General features: G+C 36.7%; 1 protein-coding gene across 5 annotated transcripts in view; it reads left to right on the top strand.

Moving 5' to 3' along the window:
• The window catches only part of PTPN3 (protein tyrosine phosphatase non-receptor type 3), a 162,781-nt gene extending 154,485 nt beyond the window's left edge, over window positions 1-8,296 (top strand). For all 5 annotated transcript variants that reach the window (XM_085052266.1, XM_085052267.1, XM_085052265.1 and 2 more), the window contains exon 27: window positions 961-8,296. In XM_085052266.1, the coding sequence (XP_084908392.1) occupies window positions 961-1,038 (78 nt within the window). In that variant the 3' untranslated portion in view covers window positions 1,039-8,296. The remainder of the gene's footprint in view (window positions 1-960) is intronic.
• Window positions 8,297-14,074: the final 5,778 nt, after the last annotated feature.

Here is a 14,074-nt window from a genome sequence, read left to right as displayed (position 1 = left end):
TACTTCTCTGATCTTTGCAAGTTTTTTTTTAATTTCAATCATCTTGTGTTCTCAGGGTTGTGTTAGTCATAAAAATTTATTCAGGCTACCTGGATTTTTAGTCCTGCACTAGTCCTATTGATACTGTCTCCTTGTATCCCTTTTTAGAAAGAGGCTTGCAGGCTAATTGTTCTTAACAAATAGTTACATCACAAAGTCGTGGAAGAAATAGTCTCTGTAATAGTACAATGCAAAACAGAAACTAATTTTTGAAGACTTTAAGATCTAATTGAGATCAAAACATTGAGTGAGAGAGGAATTAATGTGGCTGCTGATCTTCAAAAATATTGATTTGAAAGGTTTTGATCCCCTTCTGTTACAAAGGAGATCTGTGGTCTGATCAAAAATTGAAAATAAAGTGACTCCTTCTTCTGCAGTTCTGTAGATGGGTTAGAAAAAAGAAAGAGTTTTAGTTAGGTTTAGTTGCACCTATGTATCCTATATGGGAACTTAAAATGCAGTCTTTTTCTTGTAACTTAAATGTGCCCAGTAAACTGCAGGATTGGCAAACTCAGGATACTCAAAATAATCAGATAAATACAAAAAAACCCCCAAAATAGATGAGATGTGTAAAGAACATAAATATAAAGTTAAACTTAGTCAGAAAAGTCGCACATAGTTTTTATAAATAGTTCCTACTCTCTGAAAATTAAGCACATATTCTTTTAATTTTGGGGAATGTGTTTTCCGTGGTGTGTGATTTTTAATGCTTGTCCTTCAAGGAAGAGTAAATGTTAGCTTTGTTTACTGTGAACACAGACAGGAAAGTAGGATTTTCTCTTCCTATCCTTGTATCTCCTCTCCTGTCATTGCTCAGGGAAAAAGGAAGCCGTTGGACTGTCAGTCCTATTTGATAGTACTGTCTAATCAGCAGTTTAACTGAACATCCATAAATGTTTTTGTGTTTTCTTTCCTACACAGAGTCAATACAAATTTGTTTGTGAAGCTATTCTTCGTGTTTACAAAGAAGGATTGGTTCGACCACTGGATTCCAGTTAGCACAGCAGTGAAGGATGAATTCTTTTTTCACCTAAAAAAACTGCTCTTTAAGTAAAGCAAGGGCTCGTTTCTGAAAGCAACTAGAATGGACTAGAAGCCCATGGAAAGACAGATGAGCACATTTGAACTGTGGCACTTTAAATTTCTCAAGAAGATTGCTAAATCATGTACAGTATAACAAAGTCACATAGATAAATATATGACAGCAACTGTGTGTAATATGCTTTATTCACATAGACCACCGTAAACAATCATGGAAACCTTAACACTTATCTTTTACTGCCTTAAAACACCCTTTACTTTGGAAGTTACAAAGTTTCTTTTGTTTTCTTTGCAATAGCAAAAAGAAAACTCCTATTACTGAAATGATTCAGCTTAAGGAGGTATCTAATGTATTTGTATTGTATGAAAGTTCATCGAAGGTGAATATCTGTAACTTTCTTATTGGGATACTAAATATCCATGGAAATGTAACCTTTACTAAAAGGCTGACAAAGAGCTTTAAAGGCTAATGCATAACTACTGTACATTGAGCTGGAGAAATTTAGTATTCAGTTACTGTAAAGCTGTTAGTGAGTATGCCAGCGGTTATAATATGCTGCTTAGAAATCACATCTACTGTATGGGATGTGAAAATAATGCTGCATTTAGGCATTTATGCAGATGGTACAGTCTACATCTTCTGTTGATCAATTGTAGTTGCAATTTGCCCTTTTGACAGTGACCTACTTCTTACAGTTTTAGTTATTGCACCCCTTTTCTTCTGTTTCTGCTGTCCATCTCCTTTATACTTGTTTTTCACTGCTGCTTCTATATGTGGACTGAAAACATTTTAACTTAAAACGAGGTTTAATTCTCTGTCATGTTTGTTTCCATGTGTATTTATGAGTTCTCAGATGTAAATGTGGATTAATGTTGCACACAAGTACTAGACTTTTGACTTACTGTATATGCAAAGTAGTCTAATCCAATACTGGAAGAAAAATTACTACTGAACCCATCAAATATGTTGCTGCTATTTCAAGGTGTGAAGCTTGCAAGGGCACAGGTGTTGCTAGTGTTCAGATGGTGATGAAATGTTGACTTGCTGCCTGCCAGCAAAAACCCTCTTATCCAGTGAAACACGACTCACTTTTGCAAGAGTTCTGCAGATTTACTGTGTTTCTTGCTTATACAGAAATGCAGCTAAATTCAACCGAAGATTTACGTGGAAAGAGAAAATGAATTTGTATATTGATGAATAATTCACCCTAAGGTACACTGGTCTCTATTTCATTTCAGATGGGAGAATTGGACTTTCTGAACAATGTAACCACATTTGTATAATGTTAAATTATTTTGTGTGTGCTTTTTGATTAACCTGAGATAGTTATTAATTTTTAATAGTGTTTAGAAAATATTCTAAGGGACTGTTTAAAACTCTGTTATTTAAAATTTAGTCCTAAGTAAGAAAAAATTTTTATGGGGCATATTAGCCAGATGTTTATATGTATAAAAGAGAAAATTAGATAATTTTTTTCAGAGAGATATATATGCACACACATATTCAGATATATTTTAGAATTATGGTTTGTATTATGGATATAATCATTTATAGCTGGAGTTTCATTATAGAAACTATCACAGCTGTACAATATGCATCTCTCATATTACTGGAAGATTATGGGTTTTTTCCCCCAGGAGATAACTAGAAAGTGAATGTAGGATGAGCTAAATTGCTGACTTGTCTTTTGTAGGCTTGGTCCTTTTTCCAAGGTTACGTTATTAGCTATAGCTGAAGAAGATATTTGGTTACTATTTATAGATCAAAAGAGTTTTAATTGGGATGTGCAGGGTAATTGGCAACATGGAAACCTTCTTGGCTTTGTTTGGTTGAAGGGTGAATAGGTTTGTGCTCAACCTTACGTACTGCATTCCAAATTTCACTTCAACTGAAGTGTTTTGCAGTATTTTGGATCATTGTCATCTTGCTTGATTGGGCATAGATTAGAAGGCAAAAGACCATACCTCTGGTTCACTCTTATCTTGCTAAATTGCATCAGGTAGCTCAATCTGCAGTGAATCCAAATGTAAAATGATAATGGACATGCACAAATTACTTGGGAAGCTTCTTTGAAAAATCCATGTGGAAAAGTGTTGCACAAGTTCAGGCTGCTTGCTGCTGGTAGGATATTGAGCAGGGAGAAAATCTAATGGCTCTTTCCTATGAAAGAAGTAGTGGGCAGTAAAGAATGTTTGTCTCCTGGAAGAGTAACAAAAGTACAAAAGTCTCCTGTTATGTGTGTGCCTGTTGTCTGTTAAAACATCTTTTTTTTTTTTTCTTTTTTAAGTTTTGCTGTGCCCAGGTCTCAGAGTCATCCTTTGCAGTTGGCATGACTTGCATTTAATAGTTTGTCAAGAAGTGAAAAAAGGCAAGAGAATAAACTGAAAGAAAATATTTAGAGCATCTTTGTGACATTTGTGTCTTTCATGGAAGTACTCATGGTTTCTTTGTGTTTAAGGTTATTGCTATATTCCAATTGCTATTTATGTTTCTTCATGTTGAATATGTACTTACCAAAGCACTGTAAATGTATTCCTCATATAACTGCAGTCTCAAGATACATGGTATAAGCCTGACTTAGGTTAGTATGTGTGCATTGAAATGATGACAGTCATATTGTGATGACAAATGCTGCTCTTGTTCCGGTAAATTTGGATGGGTTTGGTAATACCATTGGGGAGCTCTTGGATTTTAATAACTTGTTTGAAATTGCTGGCCATGGAGAGACTACTGAAAGCTATAAAAATAGTAATCTCGATAAGATTTTTTTAAAATACCTTAGAAGAAGTATTAACTACACAAGTATCTTGTATATTGTGTCCATCTTTATTTCAGTCTTGCTGGGTTTTGCACATGTACCTGTAGGGTCCATAGGGGAGAATTGAAGGGGTTTTGTCTTCTCTTTGTAGTGAGTGATGACTTTGCACTGAATGAAGTATGCCTTAGATCTGATCTTGCAATGAAAGCTTAATTATGAAAACATCTTAATGCCAGCTTTTGTTTCCACGAAAATTAAGAAATCGCGAAGACATAGATTTGATTGATAAGTTTGGGGTTTTTTTGGTGGGAATTAAAACTTGTAACCACAAGGTTTTTAATTGTCAAGGAATTGGCAAATGGCAGAAAATGCTGTGAAGACAAGATTCTATATGACCTTCATAAGCAATTTAATCTTGATTTCTCCTGTGCTGGCATGATCATGAAAATAAGTATTCAAAATGTCTGGTGTGGTGGGGGATGAAGAGGGAGCAATAAACCTTTGAGGTTTTCATCACTGTGAAATACACTAACATTTATTTCTACAGAATTAAACAAATTTTAACCTAGTGGCTTTATATTTGATATGGAAGTAACTAAACTGCCTATTCAGCATGTCTCCAGAAATCTCACAGGGGAACATTTCTGAGACAGTGGTGAAAGGGACAGATCTTGCTATTTATTAGAAATAAGAAAAACAGTGCCCTAAACCATGAATGCCTTTTGTGTAACCAGTTGTATGAAATACAAATCATTAAAATACAACCAAACCTTGAATAGTGGTGATGTTTTGCAGGGAAAAAGAAAGTAATCCAGGGGTTTGCTTTTAATTATCCTGTCTTTTAGGTGTTGATACTAAACTGTATGCAGTCAAAATGTACCCACAAATTCAGCAATAATTCTTCATATACATTCAGTTTTTTAACTGTTGGTTTTCCTTTTTCCCTGCTATTTTCTACTGTGCAGTACTTGGTTAAATATATATGTATTTCAAAAGAACTCTAGTTCTGAACTATCTAATGAACTATGCATTGGCTTTATTACAAGTATAGTATGATACCGTTTTACAACAAAAGCTCTTCCCTGTAAAGAGTATTCTTGTGTCAGACTAAAAGCATAAATGTTGAAATTAGATGCACATGGGTAATATTCAGTCAATTATAATTTAAACATAGTTATTTTAATGATAATGGCTTTATTTTTCTATTCTGAAATGTAGCATTTAAGTGCAAGTTTATTTTACTCTTTCAGCCTTTCTAGAGAACATGTGCTGGGAAATGTTTGTATTTTAATTAGTAACCTGCAACCAGTCTACTTGGTTAAAAGCATTTACTAATTGAAGCTATGTAGAAGGTAAAGTTGTCATTAAATATTTTGTTCAAAGGCAGTTTAAAGCCAAGTGAATGATGAATTCATTATATAATACACAATATTTTGGTTACATGGGTTTCTTGCATTTAATTTCTGACACTAATAGTGTCATCTAAACTGATGCTGTTTTAACCATCGTTTACATCAACAGTTTAAATGTGGCAGTCTAATGCAATATGATTAATTTTAGTGTACTTTAACAATGTATAAGCTTCAAACAAGCTTGTAGTATCTATAATCACTGAAAGCTGTCATCCTAATAAAAAAAAAGTTTCTCTGAATTAAAAGGAAGTAGCACATAATGCCAATAGATTTAACCATTTTTCAGCTCAGACTAACCGTGTGACAATAGTGTTCTTACCACTCATATAAAGAGCAAAAGCTGAGGATCAATATTATGGAAAAAACTAATTGTGTGGACTGTTGACATTGTTAAATTTTTTTGGCTGTAGTTTAGAGACCAGGAAAAATTGTTGGTGTTTTTTTTTTGTTTTTTAAAGACTAATTCATCTCAAGAGGGGGCTGTGGGAATGGAGAGTAGAATGTGGGTTTATTGACTCTCCAAATTTGTTTGCAGACTACTTGGGTAAGAGTCTTAGTTTATGCATTATTTTGGGCTTAGCTGCAGGTTAACCTTTAATTAAAGTCATATTTAAAATATTAAATCATTGATTTTAATGGGCATTAGTGAAACACTTCAGTTTACTGTTCAACTTCTGTTTGCTTGGCTTTCATGATTTTGTTTCCTGAAATGTCATTGTTTTGCCTCATAAAATCACTTTGAGGTTGTCCTCAACTCTAAAACTGGCTTTGTCTCAGACAGACAAAGTGATGTTATTGTTGCTTAAGAAAGGATGAGATTTTTTCCCCCTGCTGAAGGGGCAATGTAGTGTTCAGACCTGTCTCAACTGATCTCCTTTCTGAGGAATTTAAACTAGCTGGCAGTGCTAGAAAGCATAAAAATATTTGGAAAAGCATGTAGGAAATGTTTTGTTCAGGGCAGATAAGACCTGGGTTTAACTTAAAAGAAAACATCAAACATTGTGAACATGAAAATGCTTTTAACAGATAAAGTAGGGGTGGGAAATACATGATTTCTTTTCCTCTTGGACAACACTTCTCTCTTTCAAACAAACCATTTCTCATGGAGCAATTTCTTTTGTAAAGAGCCTTACTGTTAATGGGATTTAATTTTTGTCAAAATCACCTAGAAAATAATTTTAAGTGGAACATATTCCTCATATACTGGTTTGTGCTCTTAAGTAACATTAAAAAAGACCCCTTAAATATTTTCTGCTTAAAAATTATTTTGGCTGTTTTCATTTGATGTCTTTTTCTGAGACATAAATGAAACCCAAATATGGCTGGGTAAATGGTGAGGTTGCCCTGCATGCTTAAGAGGAAGCAGATGCTTTTTTAGAGCTATTAAACCACTTTGCCTAACATCAGCTACCAACTTAAAACAGTGTGGCATCATATTTCTGTCAGCCTTTTGCACAATAAACATTTGTAAATAGGAAGTCCTTGGAACTTGCTCTCTCAAGCATCAGGAAGTTGTCTTGCACTAAGCTAGAATTCATGCTTAAAAAAAAGAATCTTCAAGTAGAAAATTCCTATTTACCAAATTCTATACCAAACGTACCTTTTACATGGAACAAAACCTGGTTTTCCTGCAAAAATAAAAAGGTTAGCTGCTTGAGGTACCTTCTTTGCTGTGGTAACATCTTACCTACTCATAAAGCAAGTTGGTTCTCAGCTAGTATGCAGCGTGGCCACTAAAGCAGAGAAAGTGCATCATCAGCCCAAATGCCTGATTATTTGTCATCTTTCTTGCAAAGGGTTGGTTGCAATCCTGATTCAGAAGTAAGGAGAAAGGGCTGCCTTCCTTAGGGAAGAGACAGAAATCCTGCAGAGTAAATCCACAGCCTATACTGATCTTAGTGGGCTTGTACTTGTATTATCTAACCTGAGTACTCTAGTTCAAAGCGAGATCAGGTGTATCTGTATGAGTTTGCAAGAATATCAAAGCACTCCATTCGAAAAAAACAACTCAGCCCAGCAGTACTAATTGCAGTGGGCTTCATTTGCCTCAGTTAAGCAGCATGTGAGTGTGGCAGCACTTGAGTTAGTCCTGATCAGTGCCCTTCTAATTCAGAGCTTTGCATACATGATTGAAAACTTGAGGTTTAGCAGGAATTAAATTACTGTGTGTAGAAATTAGGTGGGTAATTAGTATGGGCGCTCAAATGTAAATCTATTTCTAATCCAGGTTTTTCAAAATAAATAACAAGTATCAATGCTTACATTCCAGTCACCTGTGCAGTGAGCACTAAACATAATTTATTTAGGTTTTCACACTTCATTGTGTAACCTTAATAGAGAGATACAAGGTATATAATCAAGACAGTCCTATAAAAGCTTTAAAAATCTGCCCTCTGTGCATTCTCACAAATGACGTATTGGCTAAAACTGACTTTGATTACAACTGACATGGAAATGTGTTTATATTACTGGAATAAATTGTTTAGCATTTGGGAAAGCTGAAGTTTTTTGGGTTTTTTTGCAAGTTTTGAATAAGATTTCACTATTCTAGTCACTAAGTTTGTATTTTTATACAAGTTCAGTTAGCGTTTTTGTCAGAGAGTTTTGTCAGCAAAATCTTGGAAGGTGATATTCATTCAGAGACTCTGGCTGGGGTTTTTTTTAATGTTTTTTTTTTTCTTTCTTTTCCTGTAGCACTCTATAGTTTCTTCTAAGATCCTAGGTGCCAGTGCATTAAAGGAATTAAATAATGTATTTGATGTATTTGGAAGGTAAGGAAAGAGATTATTTTGTATCCTACACTGTACTTTTAAATCATTTGAAATGTAAATTGATGTTGATATTACAAAGTTTAATTTATTGTTTAAAAGTGTAGACTCCTCTTGAATGTATAATTTTTCTTTTTTATTTTTATAGGAATAAAGTGTTGGTTAATGTTTTCAGTATAGCTTTCTCGGGGTTTGGAACTGTTTTGAACAAAAATATAGCCACCATTTTACGCGTTTTGGTTATATGGCTAATGGTGAAATAAAGCATTTTTGGCTATGTGGTTTTACTGTGGCTTATTCAAAAAGGAAATAAGAATTACATTTTTGACCTTTTTGATAGGAAAGAAATCATCTAAGAAATCACACATGGATGCAGCTTGAATTTTCGCTAAGCGATCAAGCAGGTATGGGAAGTGTCTGGTCTATATAAATACAGCGTATACTTTTTTCATAAATACCACAGTAAAAAAAGTAAACCAAGTAAGTCACAAATTCCTAGGAATATTTCACTTGCAACAAGTTTTATGAAAGAGGATTGTCTTGATTAATTGGCTGAATAAACCTTTGCACTCTCATGTCATGCAATGCCACATAACCAATTGTTTGAGTGCAGATTTTCTTTATTGCTCCTGTGTATGAAATCTGCAGCCTATCCTTCCTTTTGGGATTTCACATGTTCTCAGGGCTTGTCTAAGTAATCTTATCTTCGACACTGTCTGTTGCCCCATGGTGGTTGTCACATTTTCACAACAAATCAGAGCCCAGTGATGCTGTTCTTGAATTATTTCCATTTACATGCATATTAAAATGCAAGTTTATAAGTTTCAAAATAGAGAACACATTGAATGCAACACTAACAGATGGATAGAGCATTGACCTGAAAATGTGTTTGGGATTTTGTTAAGAACTGGGATGGTTGTTTGCCAGCGCTTTTTGCTGTTTACAAGGCGTGGCTCTGCCTACTGATTAGTCTTTTTAAGCTTGAGGCCAATCACCCTTCCTGATGAAGGTGTGAATTCAATGAAATCTCAGCGAAAGGAAGCACAAGGCCAAAACCAACTGTCTGGACAGCTCAGACACGGGATGTGCAAGCAGGTTGGGATCTCTTACAGGTGCATAGAGAGCTATCAAGATGAGGGTCTTGCTGAAATCCAGATGAAGCTGTTTATGGAAAGATGTACTACTGGTATCTTCACAGCTTGATGGTAGGATAGGGTATGGAAGGGCCTTTTGGAGGAGAGAAGGCAGAAGTAAAACTCCAAGCTTGTAGCTGTATCGTCAAGACTTGCATAGCTAATTGCTAGAAGGGAGAAGAGGGCTTGAAGTGTTACACAGGATTTCTGGACTTGATGCAAAGGATGAAGGTGTTCCATTCCTCTGTACAAGACAATCCTTTAAAATCCTTATGGTACTGGCTACCCCACAGAGGAATGAGGTGCTCCATCAGGGAGCCAGGAGTATGGAAGATGTGCCTTTATGCGTCTCAAAAGACTCCTAATGAGCAGTCACAGGCAAGAGAACCTCACTTTTAACAGTCTTACTTGGATTTGTAACAGTTGGGAATATAAATATCAAATGGCATTCCCCAGTATATGTATTATTTCCATGTATAGCTTGTTCATGCCATAGTTCAGTGATAAACATTTTCAAGCAGTGACTCAATTTAGCTTATCTTCCTTGCAGTGCTCAAAGCAAAATATTTTAACTAATGTAATAAATACTATCAAGTATCTGATTTCATCTTGTTTGGGGATTAAGTTCTTTCTTTTGTCAGTCCTAGTATAATGCAATTTAACTGGGTTTCACGTGCTAAAAAATAAATACGCAAAGGTAGCATGTGCAAAAGCCAATCTGCTAAGAAAACTTGTTTCTTCGTTTTGGTTAGCAAAATTCAAAGTTCACAATTTGTTAAAAAGAACCCTGTGAGAATGACTGGAAGGCATCTGGGCATTTGGGGTCACTGCTGCTGATCTCTGGGTTCAGAGCCAGTTCAGATTCCTAGGTCCATCTTCAGGGATAAGGGGCACCAGTATTCTGTGGGAGCATGATAAAAGGCCAGACTCCGTGCACTTGTGTACCCTTGTGTGGCCTGACGCTGCTACTGGGGACCTCAAATACCTGTAACATTCTATTTTAAAGCAAAGGTATTCTGATTTACTTCTCATGTTTCATCGAGTTTAGCACCCACCCACAAAAGGTGCAGCATTATTTATAACAGGAGCCGTGTAGTTCATCCATGCATCAGCTGCAGTTTAAAAAATAAATTATTTGGCACTGATAGGAAAAGGTTTCCTCAGCACTAGCTGTCTCTCAAGCCCAAGGGTTAATTGCTCAGGGACAGTCAGGTTGCACTGGTACAGATGATGGTGTGAACTGGGGTGTCAGATGGTAATAACAAGATTGGAAAGGTGTGTGAAAATCCTCACTGTATATTCTGATGTAGCCCAGAGTATTGTGGGAATAGGAATACTGATTGTTAATGGGTTTGTTCCTGTTTAAGTGTAATTTTAGCCTTCAGAGCGTTCTGTGTCAGTAGAAATGCCATGAGCCTTTAGACCTGATAAATTCTCATTAAAATACTGATTGTTACTCCTTGCTAAGCGGTTTGTCCTTTTGGAGTATGAGAGTTCTCAGCTCTGATTTGGATAACTCTGCTCGTGCATGTTCATACAAATGCCATGGAAATAGAGTGTAGCTCTTTAGCTTTGCATTCAATTATACAGATTCCAAATTAGCATAAGCTTGCTGGTTCCAAATGGGGCCAACTTACTTATGTATAATACTTCACCTAAAAGGATGCAGTGACTCCAGCCGTCTGGTTACATGCCAGAAACTGAAATACCTTTTGCTTGTGAAGTTACTTGTTGCTGTATCCTGACTGGCTGTGAGTGTTATTTTCTTTGTTCAGCTGTATTATTTTCATCTGTGCTTCTGGGCTGATTTTTTGTTTGTTTTGTGGAGTTTTTTGTGTTTTGTTGTTGGGGGGTTTGCTCTTTTTTGGGTTTGTTTTTTGGTTGTTTTTTTTTAGTTTAAGAAACACCATTACAAGAAAATCTGCCCACTTTGTATTGCTGAGGACACTTGCACTTTGAATAGAGGATGTTCTGTCCCCTGTGAGAACAGCTCCCAGTCCTGTGATATTGCATCTCTGCTACCTCAGTAACTCTGCCTGCTCTATCAAATGAGATGTCAGTCCATGGGCAAATGTCTCAAGCTGTCTCAGGCACCCAGCTGGGAATATGGCACCTCTGTAGGAATTCTTTCTTATAGAGTGAATAATTCCCCTACTTTGGTTAGTAAAGCAGGAACTAAAGAGAAATAGAATTTCCAGCTGAAGGAAAGTTAGGACTGAACATAGCCTAGATGCTATGCAGGAAATCTACAGAGCCAGAGTGTTATTAAACCTCCAGCAGAAGGCAGGATGATAACCATTTACAAGGAGCTTCCTACGCTTCTTCCTCCTCCCTAATCCCCTTGGATTTTTACTAAGGAAAACAGGCTGTCCATCTTCAGTCCCTGTGGCAGGAAGTGCCACAGCCAGTCTGAGCTCCCTTTGGAGTGGGAAGGTTTCTTCACTCCTACAAAGTCATCTGTTCTCTCATGGCCTTATTTTCCTGTTTGGCCTCTTATTCAACTTCACCCTCTACAGCAGCAACTGCTCAGAACTGGCCTGACTTAAAACTCCTCAGCTGTGTAACTAAGAAATCCCATCTTGCCAAGTGCTCTTGCAGGAGTCCTAAAGATTTGTTTAAATGGCATTACTTTCAAATATTATCTGTTTATCAAGATAGGATAGGAAGGTGGTATATATAGAGAGATATGGATGTGAGCACATATATAGAAAGAGAAAACAGAACATTTAAGTGAATAACCAAAGTAGCTCCGAAAAAAGTGCAAAGAAGACATGCATTCAGTTTGACATCTCAACCATAAACAGTATTAAAAAGGGTCAGTCTAAAATGAAGCTGGCAATACAGGTAATATAAATCATGTATAAATAAGGAGTGTTTTTTTCCTAGCATGCTACAGTAGTTTTTGTACTAAAGTAAAAACTTGATTCAAACTATTGAAAAAAATCTGTATATAACCTGGTTTTATTATTTATATGCATAGAATTTTGCTTTTGTAGATTCCTGTAGTACATGCATAATTTACTACTTCAAGTAACACTGAATCTTGCTTGCTTTATTGCCTATCTGTGTAAACTGTTTACTCTTTTGTCATTACAAGGTAATGTAGATTGAGGATTATTTTAAGGGTAATGACTTAGGAAAGTGATTTCCTGGTATTTCTGGGACTTTAGATGGCAGAGGATAGGGAAAATAAAACACTTTATGTAGCAATGATTCCATTCAGTGTATATTCAAACGCTGATTTACATATCATGCCTTTTGCCCTAATCAAGCCAATTATTATTCAAGTTTATCATCTGATACATTTAGGGTGCTTGATACTGAGCAAATAACTATCAAAGGCAATCCTACTTCCAATGAGCTTTCGGGTTAGTTCAGAGGGGAGACAAAGCAGTTTATACATGCACAGTGAACCAAGAGATGGTATGTAAGGAAACAGGGGTGTGACATCACCCTTCCAGAAGGGTTAAATATGGAAAAAAAAGTAACTACTTTTCTTTAATAACTGCTCAGTATCAGAAATGAGGCAGATATAATTTCAGCAGATATTTAAAGAGCAGAAGTTGAGCTGTGTGAACTGATGGAGTTACCAAAGCATCCAAGTGCAAAGGGAAAGATATTGCATGGAACCTGAATTACCTGAGTGTAGGAAGCAAGACAGCACAAAGTCACAGAAACTGGAAGTACAGCACTGGCAACATGCCTTGAGAGGAAGCCCACAGTGCAGAGCCCTTTCTGCAAAGACAATTGAAACCCTGGGCAAAACCTTGTTCTCACTGTCTTCCTATTGCTTCATAGAAATTGCTCCTTGATGGAATTGTGCTAATTGTTTAAAATTCTTACAGAAAAAGGTCTTTTTAGATTTTATGCATTCCCTGTTGGGGGCAGTGGGGGGAAGAAGCAAGAGCTGAAGTTCAGCAGAAGAGGATACATTTTTTTATAGTACAAGGTACTCTAAGTGTCTTGTTGCCAAGCAAAGTTTGGTTTACTGTTGTGTGAGAAGCAGTTATTTATATCTTTCTCCCAAGGTTAGGAGCAGAATCTCACAGCCACAGAGCAAAACTGTCAGATCAGGGAAGAGAACTCAAGGGCCAAGTTGTGGGCCTCTGCCCATTCCAGGGCTGATGCCAGAATTCCTAGGCTGACTTCCCTGTGTGCCATGGGATGCCCTACCTGTGGAAAAATACTCTGGAGTACTGTACTACTGTACTACATTTTTCACACTAAAAATGATTGGATTACTGGCTGTGGTGGTGGCAAGGAAGCAATAGGTTTGGATCGCTGCACAAGGACTTTGTTTACAAGATGGTGAAACATTTGCTTCTCCCAGGATGAATTTTTCCCACTCTCCTTGAGTGTGACCAGCTCACCATCCTCTCAAAGAGAAGGATTCATTTCAGAGCTGCACTCTGCTCCCTCTCTAGCCGTGGTTGTCCCTTCCTTATCCTAGTTTGCTCTCCTCCACTGCTCACAACACATGTGCCTCCCCTGCACATGCAGCATGCAGTGCTAAATTCTGGTCATGCTGAGTGGGTAGAAGTGGGTGAGTTGCTGTTGTGCTGGAACAGATGGTGTCTGCAATGCAGCCACCAGTTATGTTCATGTGCTGTAGGAGGATGCTAAAGGAAAAGGGGAAAATTTAGAGGTTTTGTTGAAAAGGTTGCTTACTTTTCTCTTATTTATTGGGATTGGAACAATTGGAAAGCTGAGGTTAATTTGTTGGGTTTTTTCAGTGGCCAGTGGTTGTCAGTTTTTTGGTTTATTTAGATGATGTGCATTGAGGCAAGGTAACCCAATGAGGAGAGGAATCTAACCAATGTTTTTTTTGTGTCTCAATAGCTTTCAAGTACCCAGATTTCTGAACTACATTCCACAACTTCCAGGTGTTTCCATCTTCTCTGTCATGCCCTGTCACTTATTGC

The sequence above is a fragment of the Lichenostomus cassidix genome, chromosome 2 (assembly GCF_008360975.1).
Source record: "Lichenostomus cassidix isolate B80296 chromosome 2, HeHo_3.0, whole genome shotgun sequence".
NCBI classification, from domain to species: domain Eukaryota; kingdom Metazoa; phylum Chordata; class Aves; order Passeriformes; family Meliphagidae; genus Lichenostomus; species Lichenostomus cassidix.
The sequence above is the reverse complement of the archived record's forward strand: the minus strand, read 5'-3'. Positions and strand labels throughout refer to the sequence as shown.